Source organism: Cetorhinus maximus, chromosome 22 (assembly GCF_964194155.1).
Source record: "Cetorhinus maximus chromosome 22, sCetMax3.hap1.1, whole genome shotgun sequence".
Lineage (NCBI taxonomy): Eukaryota > Metazoa > Chordata > Chondrichthyes > Lamniformes > Cetorhinidae > Cetorhinus > Cetorhinus maximus.
The window spans coordinates 41,148,335-41,164,889 of record NC_135900.1 but is presented as its reverse complement, the minus strand read 5'-3'; the positions used below and the strand labels follow the sequence as shown (position 1 = coordinate 41,164,889).

At 38.9% G+C, this 16,555-nt stretch overlaps 1 protein-coding gene across 1 annotated transcript in view; it reads left to right on the top strand.

The window, feature by feature from the left end:
• mtpn (myotrophin) overlaps window positions 1-11,133 on the top strand; it is a 56,081-nt gene extending 44,948 nt beyond the window's left edge. The window contains exon 4 of the mRNA XM_078568160.1: window positions 10,587-11,133. Within this exon, the coding sequence (XP_078424286.1) occupies window positions 10,587-10,673 (87 nt within the window). The 3' untranslated portion in view covers window positions 10,674-11,133. The remainder of the gene's footprint in view (window positions 1-10,586) is intronic.
• Window positions 11,134-16,555: the final 5,422 nt, after the last annotated feature.

The following is a 16,555-nucleotide window of genomic DNA, read 5'->3' as shown; positions in this document are numbered from 1 at the left end:
CCTGCTAAAGATAGCCCTCTGTGTGACTTCAACAGCACACCTTAATGAACAGGAAATCACTGAGCGTCTTCTGGATTTCCTTATCTAACCACGCAAGTGCAGATGCCAGAAATTGCTGTCAGATTCATAGTTGTAATGATGGCAAACACTGACAACTTTGCTGTTGCAATTGCAAAATTCAGACTAATGATTTTGACTTGGAAACAAGGCTCTCAGTATCAAAATTTGCAGATGATGCCAAACTGAGGTGTAGCTAACACTGAGGAAGAATGCAACATTATACAACAAGATGTTAGAACATAGACTGGACAGTTAAGTGACAAATGAATTTTAACGTGGGTAAATGTGAATTAATGCACTTGGGCAAGAAATATAGAAATACCATCTATGCTTACGAAAATTGGAGTTAAGGCCACAATCAGATCAGCCATGATCTTATTGAATAGCAGAGTATGCTTGATGGGCCAGATGGACTACTCCTATTTCTTATGATCTTACAAAAATAAGAAACTAAATGGGGTAAATGAGCAAAGGGACCTTGGGATGAGGTGAACAGATCATTAAGAACAGTATCACAGGTCAGCAACACAATGTAAAGAACAGGGATTTATTTCTAGTGGTATGGAATTCCAAGGTAATGAGGTCATGGTAAACCTGTATAGGACCCTGCTGAGGCTCGCTTTCCAGAGTTCTGAGCACACCACACTATAAAAAGGACCTGCATTGGAGAAGGTGTAAAAATTATTTTTATGGCTGATATTAGAATTGAGAGGAAACAGCAATAGGGAAGGATTGGACAGATGGGGTTCATTTTTTTAAGAAAAGATAAGACTTAGGGGTAACCTGATAGAGGTCTTCAAAATTATAATTTAGTTGGACAGGATGTATGTGGAGAGAATGTTCTCATTTTGGAACAATCCAAAGCCAGAGGCCATGAATACAAGATAATTAATGAATCCAGTAGGGAAATAGGGAGAAATTTCTTTACCCTGGTTAGAATCTGGAACCTCCTACCACAGGAAGTAACCATGGTAAATGCTTAATATGCTTTCGAAAAGAAATTAAATGAGTATGAGTGAAAAATGAAAAGAAAGTTATGCTAAAAGGCCGAGATGAGGTAGATAGAATGGGAGGAGACTGGTGTGAAGTATAAACACCAGCATGGCCTGTATATTCCATGTAATACCTGAAATAATGAGTTAGTGTACAATGAAAGGATAGAGCAACTTGAACTGAAGATGCTGTGGAGATTTAATAGTTACCAAAACGATTACAGAAATCTACGTGATAAATAAATTATTTTTATCGGTAAGTAAATTGAGGCCATGGTTTCAAGATGAACACTTAAAAACATCAAATGGATCAAAAAAACTTTCCATATTTAATGTGGAATAGTTGGCCACAAATGGTAATCAATGCTAAATTAGTTATAACATTTATAAAAGTTACAGGATAATTTCAAGAATTCTGACGGCTGTGGGAAGAAATCCGTATAATCACGCAATGTCAGTTTGGCTTCCAAGAGGGGCCTAAATTCAGTGAAGACGACTGGTCAATTCCTGTGCTAAATTATTTCTGTTTCAATTTTAATAGTCTCTCCATGTCTAGCTACAATAATATTTATGAATCCCTTCACGTTATTCCTAGTGTATTATTTAATTCTGAGAGACTCTGCTGCACAGTCAATCCTAACTATTATGTACAGCCTTCTTAACTGTTAAACCCAGCTTCCAAAGTGCATGTTCTTCTCGTACTCAGTTGTTACTGGGTGGCTATCTTTGGGTTCCCAATATCCACAGAGCTCATTAGTTATTCTGCTGTTGTATGCATCTGGAAGGTTTGAACCAGAATCCTCTTGGAGTCATTTGAATGGTTCCTGTCTGATAACGACAGGAAAGAAACTGGTTACAAATAAGATGTGCTTTATCTGTATCGAGCACGTTTAACTTTTTTTTCTTTTTTGTTTAGATCGAATGATTCTTTAAAGTTTCTAATTTAGAATAAATAAATTCCTTTGGTGTTTTCAACAGCAAAGTCTCTTGTGGATCAAGATACTATCCTGAGGAGTGTTTGAACGTTAAATCTCAAACCATCAATTCACTTCATCTCCCCTGATTACGTTTTCCCCCTCAAAAGTTTTGATTATTAGACCATCCCTAAAAGAGGAAGGTGTAATTCCTTGTTTATTTTGGAGGTTAAGGGTTGCTTTGTAGTTAAATTGCAGCTTTACAGTAATTGCTTTTTTCTGATAGTACTGTTGGGAATATGTACATCCTGAAGCAAATTGGTTGACTCAGAACTAAGCTAACAGCATTGCGCCAGTTTGCTTGAGGATGTTGATTCCAATCCTTAACCCTTACAACACTGCAGTACTATTTCTATAGAATATTTGTCTTTTAGTCGTGCTTTCTCCCTGTGGAACGCTTTGTAGATTTCTACACTTAATAGTTCTAATGGGGAGACTGAATTCTTTAATTTTATGCTGTTTGCAAATAGCCATATGCATTGCTATTCTAATGACAATTATGTTTAAATGTGTTTTTGGGATTATTACTGCCTTGTTGAAATGTATCCATAATCCATTGTCTAGCTAGCAGTATATTTCACTACCCCACATGGATATATATATACTAGTGTACATATATCTTTTGTACATAAAATCCTATTTATAGAGGGAATTCTTACATAACTGCTAACACTTGGCCTGTAGTAATTAGCTGACATGGCAAAAATGGGTCTCCAACCACTAATTGGCATGATTAAACCTTCATCTCCCACTTCTCCTGAACCACCTCGGACCTCAAGTTCTTTCCCTAGCGTGCTGTTTTTCTCAGTTTAAAAAGTTCAGAGAAAGTAAATCTTCCTCTTTGAGCCTCAGGCCCCACTCCTTCCTATTTTACTACCAGCTTTATCTGTTCCACACTTATGACACTACTCCCATTTACCCAACCCATGCTTCAAAAGCCTGTTGCTGGCCTTAACTGGGGAGTGTAATGAAGCACAGGTATGAGATTCCTTTAACACTGTTGTACTTCAAAAGTAATTCCCAGGTAAAGCCTAGAATCGGCTATTGAACTGGCTGGAGAAAGACTTTCCCACAACTCTAGGAAAGAGCTCGAAATTTAAGTGATAGTGACTTCTCCTGGGTGGAGAATTGTAGGTTCCCATAACCTACCCTAAACCCCAGTTCCTTCTCAGCACCCTGCCATTCTCCCTCTCCTGCCTCTCTCCCGGCTAAATCCCTTCTTAACCAGCACCTGAATTTTGTCATCAGAAAGTGAAACTTATTGTCTCAATCCCTCTGACCATCTGGAATCTACAGGCCAAAGAGCACCCATAACCCATTGGCTTGCAATGCTGGTAGGATCCCTCCCATGTTTGATACTACACAGAGAAACGGAATAAAAGTGAAAAACATGAGAGAAATGCAGAGAAGAAGAAGAATCGAGAAAAGGAGTAGCACCAACATGCTGCATGTAAAAGAGCATATCCTCTGGCAGTATGAGATGTGCCAAGAAAGATCGGTTTCTATCTCTTTCCTCTCTCTCTATCTCTACTTCTGTCTTTCACATCAATGTTTCACCTATTTCCTCTCCATTTTCAGATGTAATCTTAGCTTATCTTTTGACATGAACTATGCCATGGGCAATGTGTTGTAGATATATTTGGTCTTGCATATAGCGGTACCACCTCTGTCACACTTGGTTCCTAGCACCCTTCCTCCTTGCAGCTTATTGATAATACACCAAAAAATACCATTTGCCCCAACTCACTGTGAGCAATGCAAGAGGTATGCAAGGTTTTTATTTTGGTGACTGCTGCATCGAATAATCATCTAATTCAGAGTAAATGGTCGAAATGTCAGAAACAGTCAGTATTGCCTGATGTTTGTTTGAATTGGCAACCCAAGTAGCATTGTAATTTTTGGAGGTGGGATGTGAAATGGAGCAGCCTGACTCCAAGAGGAACTTGAGATTAATGATATACTGTGTCCTGTTGATGAATGCATTGTCCATTAGTCTTGGGAGATTATAGAAACACTGAAACACGAGCTGGTAGATGAGCTGGTCCATTGATCCCTGTTCTCATCAAATGCAACTGGTTGGAAGTGAAGTCCATTAGTGTTAGTCTTTGGAATCTCACACGCATGCACTCGCGCGCACATAAATATTTAGGTATTTATGATATGTAAGAGGAATGTTGGATAATTTTATACCAATGTACGTCTTTTGGATGAGATGTTAAACAGGTGCAGTCTGTCTGTTCAGGTGGATCCACCGCATGGCAGTATTTTGAAGAGCAAGGGAGTTATCCCTGGTGTCGTGGACAATATTTACCCCTCAATCAACATCACAAAAAAATCTGGCTGTTATCACATTGCAAGAATTTGCAGTGTGCCCTACATTGGAACCATGACTACACTTCAAAAAGTACTTAATTGGCTATAAAGTGCTTTGAGATGTCTGGTGGTCATGAAAAGCACTACATAAATGCAAGTCTTTAATTTTTTACATGAATGTGCAAGAAACTATTTGGATATTGTCATTAGTATTCTAAGTGCACTTGTAGTAGTGACAGCTTTGATGGAAATCCCCCCTCAGTGTATTGGCACAATTGTTTTCTTGTGGTAACTCTATTATTCCCAGTCTGGGCAGCAACCTCCAGCCTCATCCATCAGTGTCTGCCTGATAGAATGGAGTGTGTGTTACTAGTCACTCCTGATGACATTGGAGCAGTAGGTCGTTAATTTGGTCTGAAGTAAAAACAGAAAATGCTGGAAAAACTCAGCAGGTCTGGCAGCACCTGTGGAGAGAGAAACAGTTAATGTTTAGAGTCCGTGTGACTTCTTTAGAGCTGCTGCTTCCATTAATTTGGTCTGTTTATTTTATCAGTTATTACGTGTATTGCTGGAGTTCAGCTTGGCTGGTGATTGTTCAGGTGTGTTGGGTATGCTTGTGGCCAGTTTGCATTATTGATGTCTGTAACATGTTCAACCGAAACAATAATTTAATGGCCTTTGAACATGCATGGTATTTTCATTGATTCAGTGTGAGTTTAAGGACCAGATTCTTAATTGGCAAATCCCCATTACTCAAATTTTGAGGACTGAAGGGTACAGGCTGAACTCTGGGTTATAACATTTATTTATACTTCAGTTTTCTAACTGATGAGGGGGATAAAATTAACGTTTTGATATTTCTATAACAGGACAAAACAAATCAAAATAATTGAAAAATTCCGAGAAAAGCTTCCCCTAGCCTCATTGATAATGTCACTGCTGACTCAGTCATCAGCCTGTGCTGATATTTATATTCCATGAGTTTCCTCCCATTCCATCTGCCTCATCTCAGATTTAAGTGATCTGTTTTGATGTTTGCACTTTCTACACCCAGATCCATCCTGCAATAGCTATCCTTGCCAATTATGTTATGGTGCAACCCAGTAATGTCCTAACAATGGGCACTGTAGCTGATTTTTTTTTCGTGATGGCTTGGATTGACGTGCACCAGGATTTGTTGCAAAGGGAACACTTTTTTTGAGTTTATCTGTTGATGTTTTCTCCTTTTTCCACCCTTTCCCAATCCTTATTTTTGAGGTCTAATTTGAAGATTGACTATCTATACCCAGAAACTAGTCAGTTGCCAGCTTTCTGTATCAAAATATGATATTCTTTTGAGCCGTTGAGTAGTTGTGCAGAAATTGATCCACAAGTCAGATTTGTTTTGGCATAGCACCACCAAGTGATCTCTAGCCCATAATAAAGCACTAATGAAAACAGAAAATACTGGAAATACACCAGGTTTGTTGCCATGTGAAGCGAACAGGTAAGTTATCATTTTTCGTACTCATCAGAAGCCAATGGGTTTAAAACTAGAAGTGAAATTTCCAGCTTTTACTGATTTTAATCTCTCAAAATACTTGTGCAAAAGCGAAATATTGCAGATCTTGGAAATCTGAAATAAAAACAATAAAATTGAAAGGTCATGAATCTAAAGCATTAACTCTGTTTCTTTCTCTACAGACCAGCCGAGTTTCCAGCATTTTCTATTTTCAGTTCCATTAAAACTTTATGCATTTTAGCCCGGCAGCTCAGTACAGAGCCACCCAATGGGACAAAGCTGGTAATAAGCTGTAGATCAACCTTGTGCACTTCTAAGAAGGGTTTTTTCTTTCGGCTCAGTGTAATATTTGATCTGTTCACACCGGGCTTGGAACTTGAGTAATTTAATTGGTTTCCCATTTTAAAATTACAATTATAGATTAGTCAGGATTGTGAGCTGGTGTTTGCATGAAGTAATTAAAGTTGATGGGTAATGAGATTGAGCTGGTTGTGCCCAAAAAGTTGAGTTGATGGTGATGAGACAGAGTTGCTCACCAGTGGGTAGAGCAAACAAAAGTGGTTCAGAAAGAGACTGGCTATCAGCACATGAACAGGTCTGGAAAAGAGATATTAAAATAAGAAGAGTCTTATATTTATTTAGTGCCTTTCACAACCACCAAGTATCGCAAAACACTTTACAGCCATGGTGTACTTTTTAAGTGTAATTCCTGTTATATTGTAGGGAATGCAACAGCCAATTTACTTACATCCAGCTCCCACAAACAGCAATGTGATAATGACCAGATAATCTGTTTTGTGATGTTAATTGGCCTGAACGCTGGAATAACTCCACTGCTCTTCCAAATGGTGCCATGGAATATTTTAGGTCCACCTGAGAGGGCAGAAGGGGCCTCTGTTTAACATCTCGTCTAAAAGATGGCACCTCTGGCATTACAACACTCCCTGTGTGTGCACTGGAGTTGTCCAACCTTGATTTTTGTGCTTGAATTCTTAAATGGGACATGAACCCCCCCGCCCCCGAACCCTTTGACCCAAAGGTGAAACTGAGCACAGTTGCCAAGTAAAATATTGTCAGCTGGATTAATTAGTTAGAAGTCAGGGATACTGACCCGGCATCAGTGTTAGATGCAAGTTCTTCATAATTGAACAAATATCATATCACTGTAAAGGAAAGCAACACAGATGTCAGGAACAAGAATAAGCTAGTTAGCTCTTCAAGACTATTCCACTATTCAGTCTGACCGTTGCTGATTTGTGATCTAACTCCACATAACTGTCTTTGTCCCATAGCCTTTAGATTTTTGTTAACCAAATTTACTAACAATATCAGATTTAAAATTAACTGATCTAACATTGTTTGCCATTTGTGGAAGAGTGTTCCAAATTTTTACCACCATTTGTGTGTAGAAATGTTTCCCATTTTAGCTCTTGAAAGGTCTGGTTCTAATTTTTAAAGAGCATTCCCCTTGTCCTAAAGGACCCCCTCAATCAACGAAAATGTCTCTTCCCCTTAATATCTTGAAAAATTCAATCAAATCACCCTTCAAGCTTCTAAATTCCAGAACATTGAACCACATTTGGGTAATCGCTGCTTGTAATTTAGCCCTTGCAGTTCAGTTATCATTCTAGTAAATGTATACTGCACCCCCTCCAATGCCAATATTTAATTCCAGAACTGCTCTCAGTACTCCAGGTGTAAACTAACCTGGGCTTTGTATAGCTATAGCATAATTCCTACCCAATTTTATTCTAGTCTTCTAGGTATAAAGGCAAGCATTCCTTTAAACTTTTAATTTTCTGTACCTATTCACGATATTATAATGATCTTTGCACTTGGATCCCCAAGTCTCTTGGAACATCCACTTTTAACTTTTCACTATTTTAGAAAGTACTCTGTTCTATCCTTGGATAGAAAGTGGATGACATCACATATGCCTACAAAAATGCACTGTGTTCCAAATGTTAAGACAGGTAGTTGGGGCAAAACTGAACGTAACTCTCATCTGTTTTTTGCCAGGTGTTTGTGTCAGTTGCTGCTGATTTGTATAAAAGAAGCTGTTCTATAAATTTAGATTTGTTTCTGCTATGGTACATGAGTAAGTGCAGTACCTTTGTGATTTAGGTATTGCAGCCAATAATATTTTATGAATAAAACATACTTTTCCAGTTTTCCGACTAATATTACTCTATGGGTTCATTGAAAACTAGCTGTTTGTAACCCAAACCGCTTAGATTGAATGACTTGTGCAGCATGCTAATAGGACAGATTGCATGGATGTGCAAAGCTGAGGCTCAAATCTGGCAAGGACTATGGATGCTACAGAGCAAAGTTCCAAATTCTGATTTAGACTAGTTTCGACTGACTGAATAATAAAACTACTGACAACATTGTGTGGATGGTATGCAATAACACAACTCCAGTTAATCTGAACATGCGGGACCTCGAGATCCACTTCAGGTAGTTTGTAAAATAATGATGGTCTGCTTATTTTGTATGTAGAGATTTAACAAATGACAAGATTACTTCTGAAAGGCTAACCTTGCTTGTTCCTTGAAAGAAGTTCAAACTTAAGTACAAATCTCCCTCCTAGCTAAGCCCTCAGTACAAATCTCCCTCCTAGTAGGCCCTCATCTTTTATTATGACCAGATATATTTTGGTGTTGTAGCTTACTGTTTGTCTCTGCAAGTTATTTATGCATCATTGCCTTTGTATGTTATATGTAAAATTTTATTCTTGTGTGCTAACATTTGACGATAGGGTTGAGCCCATGCTGTAGTGCAGTGAAGATGTCAAGCCAGGTTTTTGGTTAAATAGGATACGTGTTGCTATAAGTGCAGTAATATTTGTATCCCTCTTCCTCTCAAGGAGGAAAGTCTAAATCTGGCAGAGAAATCCATCATGTCTTTTTTTTGTAGTATCTAGTGTAAAATCCTACTGAGAAATTATAGAAATATGTCATAGCCACTGAGGGGGAGGAAAATGTCCAAAGTGCTGGCTGTTTGTAATGAGTGTAAATGTACATTCCTTGATACTTGGAAGGAACGGAGTCCTGGTGATTTTATAGAATTCAATGCAGGGTTCTCACTTATCTCTGGGAGAGATGTTTTCTGCGTAGGAGGAGAAGTTGAGTATGCAAGATGTTTGTGATATATGCTGTAGTAGCTACTGTATGGCAGGATATGTATGTGTGGTACATGGGAGAGTAAGCTGTAGAAGATCATTTTGGGTAAGCACATTTTAGAAAATGAACTTGCATTATTTAACTGTTTTAATGTTTCTTTTTAAAATCCTGTTTAGGTCCACCCTCTCCACCACTACCACTGCTCACTGACTACATCAAATGACTGAAAACTGAGCAGTTTTGACTGCTGTGACAGCTCACTGTCCTAGCTTCTGCCTGGTCTACCATGTGCCCATTCACTTTCAGTTGATTTACCTGCGAGGCCCTCTGCTAAGAATTTCAGGCCTATTAAATAAATAACTACTTAATCAAGTCGATAATGTAAATCCCAGCCACTTTACCACAATAGATAATATGATATGGTCTTTCAGAGAGTCGTTGCCTTCGGGAGATGGAAGAAGCTAATTTGCATAAAGAGCATTGAATGTGCTAGCAGAGGGACAATGATTGTGCCTGCACCCGATCTTCATTTTGAATTTGAATTGCATGTTATGTAGAGAGGCATTTTAAGGTCTTTTATTCTAAGTTTTTATATCATCAAGACTTCAACAGTTAACAGACATTTCAGTTTTCGCTCTTTATGGCTATATTCCTGACACAGGTGCATTATTCTAGTTTCACTAGACTAATTTAGTGTATTATCACCAATATATTGAAGGAAAATTGCCCTTAAACCATTCCACTTTTTAATGTTGTACCAGTATTTTTCATGTGTGATGCTCATTGTACTTGCATTATTGAACTGCCCATTAGCATTTCAGTAAAGCATTATAGCAGAAGCATGAAATGTTTTTGCAGATAAAGTTGACTTTTTTTTTAAAAAAAGCCAAAACATTAATGGTACACAGGTACAGATTGTCAAAACAACACAGGAAAGCGGAGATGCCACTCTGAATTAAAGCTTTAATTATTTAGTACATAATATGCAGTGGGGGAATATCTAAGATCCAGTAATTCAGTTATTAAAACTGAAGTGAATATTTGCAGAGGAATTGAACTAATCTTCTAACAGACATATGCATGATCTCATTTGTCAATAATCATTTTACTAGTTCATCTTCCACCGTAGCAGAAGTCAAAACATCAAAACTTGAGTAACTGATTTTGTCCCTGAGCATTGAAGCCGTATTGGAAAATTTCATGGTCAGCATGGATATGCTTGGGAATGGTTCAAATGTTAAATGATTCATTTTAGAATGACTTTATTATTATATGTTGTATTGGTTGAATCTTGAAAATTGATCAAAGTGACTACTTTATTTCAATTGAGTGAGGTTTGTTGGTTGCTTAGATGCAGCCTCACACTGATAGTGATAGACTTATTAATCTGTAGTCCATGCTCTCACTTTTCACCAGCTTGCTGCTATTAGATTAACAGACACATTTATTTTAAAGCCTGTCTCATTGCTTTGTTCCTCGTGGGTATCATTTTTTAAATGATGGTTCTATTCGCTTTTCATTTTGAACAGGAGCCAATATTTAGGTCTTTATTTATGTGAACATCATCTGTCTCCAGTTGGTTTCTAATTGTGTCTTGTTTCCATCTTTTCCCATCCCACAGGGTGCTAATAAAACAGGGAAATGCCCTGATGGAATGAGCTATTTGGAAGTTGCTGAAAGTCCTGAAATGAGAGAACTTCTCAAGTGACGGTTGTCTTGCTTTGCCGTGGCCTTGTGCTGCACCATCTCATTTTTTTTTCCCTTCTCAATTCTTTCTGCTTCCGAGTGCATCTTTTAATTCTGACTAAACAGACAAGTTTGTAGCATGTTTTTGTACAGTTACAGACATCTTGATTAACATAAATATCAGAGCTCTTGCACAGCGTACAATGGACTGATTCCACGTCTCACTAGGGATAGTTCAACACAAAAATAAATTGCTGTGATTATTGAAGGCAGTTCGTATCACGATTATTCTACACGTGTCCATCTTCCTGAGTCACCCTTACTCGGACTTGTTTTCCTACGTTGTGGACAGAGTGAAGCAGATGTTCTTTAAATGATTGTGCTGAAAAGTTTTCAGCAGAATTTTATTATTGTGTTCCCCTCATACAGTACTCAGTGTAACAGGTCAATTCTGAAATTTGAAGATTTGGCAGTCGCGGCACCTCACTGAAAGATTTGGCAGTCGCGGCACCTCACTGATTTGAAGACACCTTCCAAATGTTTTGTTTCCCATTTTGACTTTTGGGTATTGATTATCATGTGAACCATATGTGAACGTTTTATTACAAAAAGCAATTCTAAGGATGATCGTGATAACAATTGGATTATTGAGTGAACTATCGCTATTCCTGTTGCATAATCAGTGACTTGAGAAATCTGTTTTAATAAAATAAAGATGTGTGTAATCTGCCTTGTTTCCATTGTTTTGTAGGCTTTCTATTGGTGTATGAATTATAAAACTTCCAATTCTTGTCATGCACTTAAACTTGCCATTTTGTTGACTGTGGGAGATGCAAAGTATCCAGCCAGGTTTATAGAACAGTCTGAACATATCCATTGAGAATTCTGCATGCTTTTTTTCAAATTGTCAAGTAACCCCAGCAGCCTCATTTTTTATAAGCAATTGATTTTTCTTCCTGTATTATATTCAAGCCTCAATTTAAAGCAAAACTGCAAGAACGCAGCTATCATGAAGAGGAGATGTGAAATTTGATCAAGCAAGCTGGTTAATCAGAAAGAGTGAACTTGCCTTTATATTGTACCCTTCGTAACTTCACAAATTGCCAATGCATATCGTATCCAGTGAAGTATTTTAATGTGTATTCGCTGTTGTAGGGAAATGCAGCAGCCAACTTATGCGCAGCAAAGTCCCACAAACACCAGTGAGATAAATGAACAGATGCTGTGTTTTTGATGGTAGGTATCGAAGGATGAATATTAACCAAGACACCAGGAGGAAACTTACTTTGTTTGTATAGTGGCCATGGGATCTTTCACATGAACCTAAGACAGCAGATGGGACTAACATCACATGAAAGACAGCATTTCTGACACTGCATCATTCCCTCAGTGTAATACCGAAGTCCCAGCCTTAATTTATGTGATTGAGTTTCTGGAGTGGGACTTGAACTCATGACTTTCTGGCTCAGTCTTGGCTCAATGATAGTACTGTCATTTGACATTGAAAGCACAGGTGTAAGTTTAACTGCAACATCCTCTTATGTAGGCATGTGATTGATGAGTGTATCTGTGCACAAAGTTTTTTTTTGTAGTGAGCTGGAATAAAGTATGGCTAAGTGTGTAGCTTTGGCCAGACCCTTGAGCTACCAATGTGCTTTTACTTATTTGTCAAAACATGTCTGCGTACAAGGTAAGAACCTAAGGAGAAATGATCAAAAGTCAATCAGTTTCAAAATCAGTCACATGAGCAAGATATCAAATTGAACAATGATATTCTTTGGGTGGAGAGGTGGTGAAGAGAGACTGAGAATTGGATAATGAGGCTATGCTTTCTACTTTGTAGGTCACTCCAAATTTCATAGGATGGTAATTTTCTTGACAGAATTTGCAGTCAACAGACTTAATGCATAGCAGAAAACATTTGCTCATTAGGATAAGAAAAAGTCCTTCCACCAAATCAACACAAACTGCCCTTAATTTGGTCTCCTAAAGTAAAGCAGGAAAGATATATTAGCAACTAACATTTAATAATGAGAAGTTAAAATATTCCACTCTATCAAAAAAATGACAGTTGAGAACATGAAGAATTCCTTATCTATACAGATCACTTGTCTGTTCAATTGTGCTATCTGATTCATCATATTGACTGAAGCATTCCATGTCCAAATGCAGCAAGACCTGGATGATATCCAGGCTTGGGCTGACAAGCGGCAAGTAACATTCGTGCCACACAAGTATCAGGCAATGATCATCTCCAACAAGAGAAAATCCAACCATTGCCCCTTGATGTTCAATGGCATTACCATCACTGAATCCCTCACTATCAACATCCTGGGGGTTACCATTGACCAGAAACTGAACTGGAATAGCCATATGAATACTGTGACTACATGAGCAGATCAGAGGCTAGGAATCATGCGACAAGTAACTCGCCTCCTGACTCCCCAAAGCCTGCCCACCATCTACAAGGCACAAGTCAGGAGTGTGATGGAATGCTCCCCACTTGCCTGGATGAGTGCAGCTCCCACAACACTCAAGAAGCTGGATACAGTCCAGGACACAATAGCCTGCTTGATTGGCACCACATCCACAAACATTCATTCCCTCCACTACCGATGCACAGTGGCAGCAGTGTGCACCATCAACAAGATGCACTGCAGGAATTCACCAAGGCTCCTTAGCACCTTCCAAACCAACGACCACTACCACCTAGAAGGACAAGGGCAGCAGATAGATGGGAACACCACCACCTGGAAGTTCCCCTCCAAGTCACTCACCACCCTGACTTGGAAATAAATTGCCGTTCCTTCACTGTCGCTGAGTCAAAATCCTGGAATTCCCTTCCTAACAACACTGTGGGTGTACCTACACCACATGGACTGCAGCGGTTCCTGGAAGGCAGCTCACCACCACCTTCTCAAGGGCAACTAGGAATGGGCAATAAATGCTGGCCCAGCCAGTGAAACCCACATCCCGTGAATAAATTTTAAAAATATATATATATTTAGTGCAAGTGCAATGCCTGTCTGCAAAATCATTTGAGGTTCATTCCAGATGTAACTAGTTCCTCCCTTCAAAGTCAGTCAAATAGAAGGAATGCAGTAAAATAAATAAACATAGTCGACAGGCACCAACTTTGCCCATCAGCTTGACAGGCCACATACTGCTCAACAACGAGGTGCCAAACATTTACTGCAGCACAATGACCTACTCTCAAAGTGCAATGAAGGATGTGATCTTCTGTTTAAAAATTGCTTCATTGCAAGCCAGTTGCCGAATTGTATTCCATTACATTACATTTCACCTGTTAGTGTTTTTATCATGTGCTGCGGCACTGGGAGCTGATGAGGGTCTGTGGTCTAACGGTTTCTAATGCCTGGATTTTTTTGAATTCTCACATGTTGCAAGCCTTTTCTCTTCCTTCTCTCCAAAAATCATTATTTTACAAATAAATCAGTTGCACCAACAGGAAATCAGAGGGTCTCTGAAGCACTGATAATTGAACCTAGGCAACATTCCCTGTGAGTAAAGGCCTGCTTCTTAGGTAGCCATCTTCAACGTTTTTTTTTTTTGCTATTGGCACCCACCTACTTCCCTCTTAAAATACAGTATTTTGCCCTTAAACTCCATATTACTTGTACTGCATTGCCATTGATAGTTGTGCTTTGTGTCTCATATCTCCCACTAAAGCCAAGTATATACTGTTGAGACTGACTTTCGTATATATATCTGCCACAAATATAATGTGACAACAATCTGCTATTGAACAAACACTTGAAACATATGAATTAGGAGCAGGAGTAGGCCATTCAGCCCCTCGAGCCTGCTCTGTCATTTGATAAGATCATGGCTAATTTGATTATGGCCTCAACTCACTTTCCTGCTTACCTCCTATGCCATTTGACTCCTCTGTTAGTCAAGAATCTATCTCCCTCTGCCTTAAAAATATTCAATGACCCTGCAGACTCGTGTCCCTCTGAGAAAAAAAAAATCCTCAGCTCCTTAAGTGGAGACTCCTTATTTTAAAACTCTGTTCCCTAGCTTTAGTCTCCCACAAGGGGAAGCATCCTCTCAGCATTTACCCTGATCTTTTATGTTTCAATAAGTTCACCTGTCATTCTGAATTTCAATGGATCCAGGCCCCAACCTTTCCTCATAAAATAACCCCTTAACCCCAGGAATCAGTCAAAAGAACCTCTGAATTGTTTCTAATGGAATTATATCCTTTCTTAAATAAGGAGAGCAAAACAGTATACAGCATTCTTGATATGGTCTCACCAAGGCCCTGTACAAATTTAGCAGAACTTCCTTATTTATACATTGCATTCCACTTGCAATAAACAAGAACATTCCATTCGCTTTCCTAATCACTTGCTGTGCCTGCATACTACCTTTTTGTGACTCATGTTCTAGGACACCCAGATCCCTCTATACCACACAGTTCTGCAATCTCTCTCCATCTAAATTATATGCTGCTTTTCAATTCTTCCTGCCAAAGTGGACAAGTTCATATTATCCCACATTATACTCCATCTACCAAATTTTTGCCCATTCACTTAACCTATCTCTATCCTTTTACAGACTCCTTATTCCTCTTGGCAACTTACTCTCCTATCTCTGTGTCGTCAGCAAATTTAGCAACCATACATTTATCCTTTCATCCAAGTCATTGATATAGATTGTAAATAATTGCGGCCCCGGCACTGATCCGTGTGGCAGTCCAGTTGTTACATCTTGCCAATACAAAAATAACCCATTTATGCCTACTCATTGCTTCCTGTTAGTTTACCAATCCTCTATCCATGTTAATATGTTACCCCTACACCATGAGCTCTCATTTTGTCTGATGGCCTGGTACCAAAGACATAGGACTAGGAAAGAGGTTCCGTTCAGCGCTTATGAGCAGCTAGGGGCTAAATTAAGAAGCAGAACCTCAAAGGTAATAATCTCTAGATTATGACCTGAGCCTTGAGCAAATTGGCATAGGGTAAATAAGATTAGAGAGATGAATGTCTGTCTCAAACACTGGCATGGGAGAAATGAGTTTTGATTCATTGGGCACTGGCACCGGTACTGGGGTAAGTGACAGCTGTACTGTTGGGACAGTCTTCACCTGAACCGTGCTGAGACCAGTGTTCTGGCGAGTCATATAACTAGGGTGGTGGAGAGCGCTTTAAACTTAATAGTGGGGGGAAGGGATCATGTAAGAAGAGATATGGTAAATCAAAGGGAAACAACAAGATAATAGAGCAGAGCAGTGATTTGCGTAATGATCATCAGAGTTTGGCAGGAAGGGACATAGAGTACAAACTTAAGAGTGCACCAGCAGATAAGACCATAGTGCAAAGATGGTAAAAAGACAGAGTTAAAGGCTCTGTATCTGAATGAGCACACCATTTGTGACAATGGATGAATTGTTAGCACAGATAGAATTAAATAAGTGTGACCTGATTACCATTACAGAGACATGGTTTCAGGGTGACCAAGGCTGGACCTAAATATTGAAGGGCATTTGACATTTTGAAAAGATAGGAAGCTAGGAAAAGGTGGTGGGAGGGACCAATGCTGGGACCTCAACTATTTACAATCTATATCACTGATTAGGATGAAGGAACCAAATACATGGTAGCTAAATTTGCTGATGACACCAAGATAGGTAGAAAAGTAAGTTGTCAAGAGGGGTTAGAGAGTCTGCAAAGAGATATAGATGGGTTAATTGAGTGGGCAAAAATTTGGCAGATTGAGTATAATGTAGGAAAATGTGAAATTGTCCACTTTGGCAAGAACAATAGTAGAGCAGTATACTGCTTAAGGAGAGAGAGATTGAAGAACTCTGTGGTCTAGAGGGATCCCGTGTCCTGATACATGTATCACAAAAAGTTAGTATGCAGGTATAGCACAAGG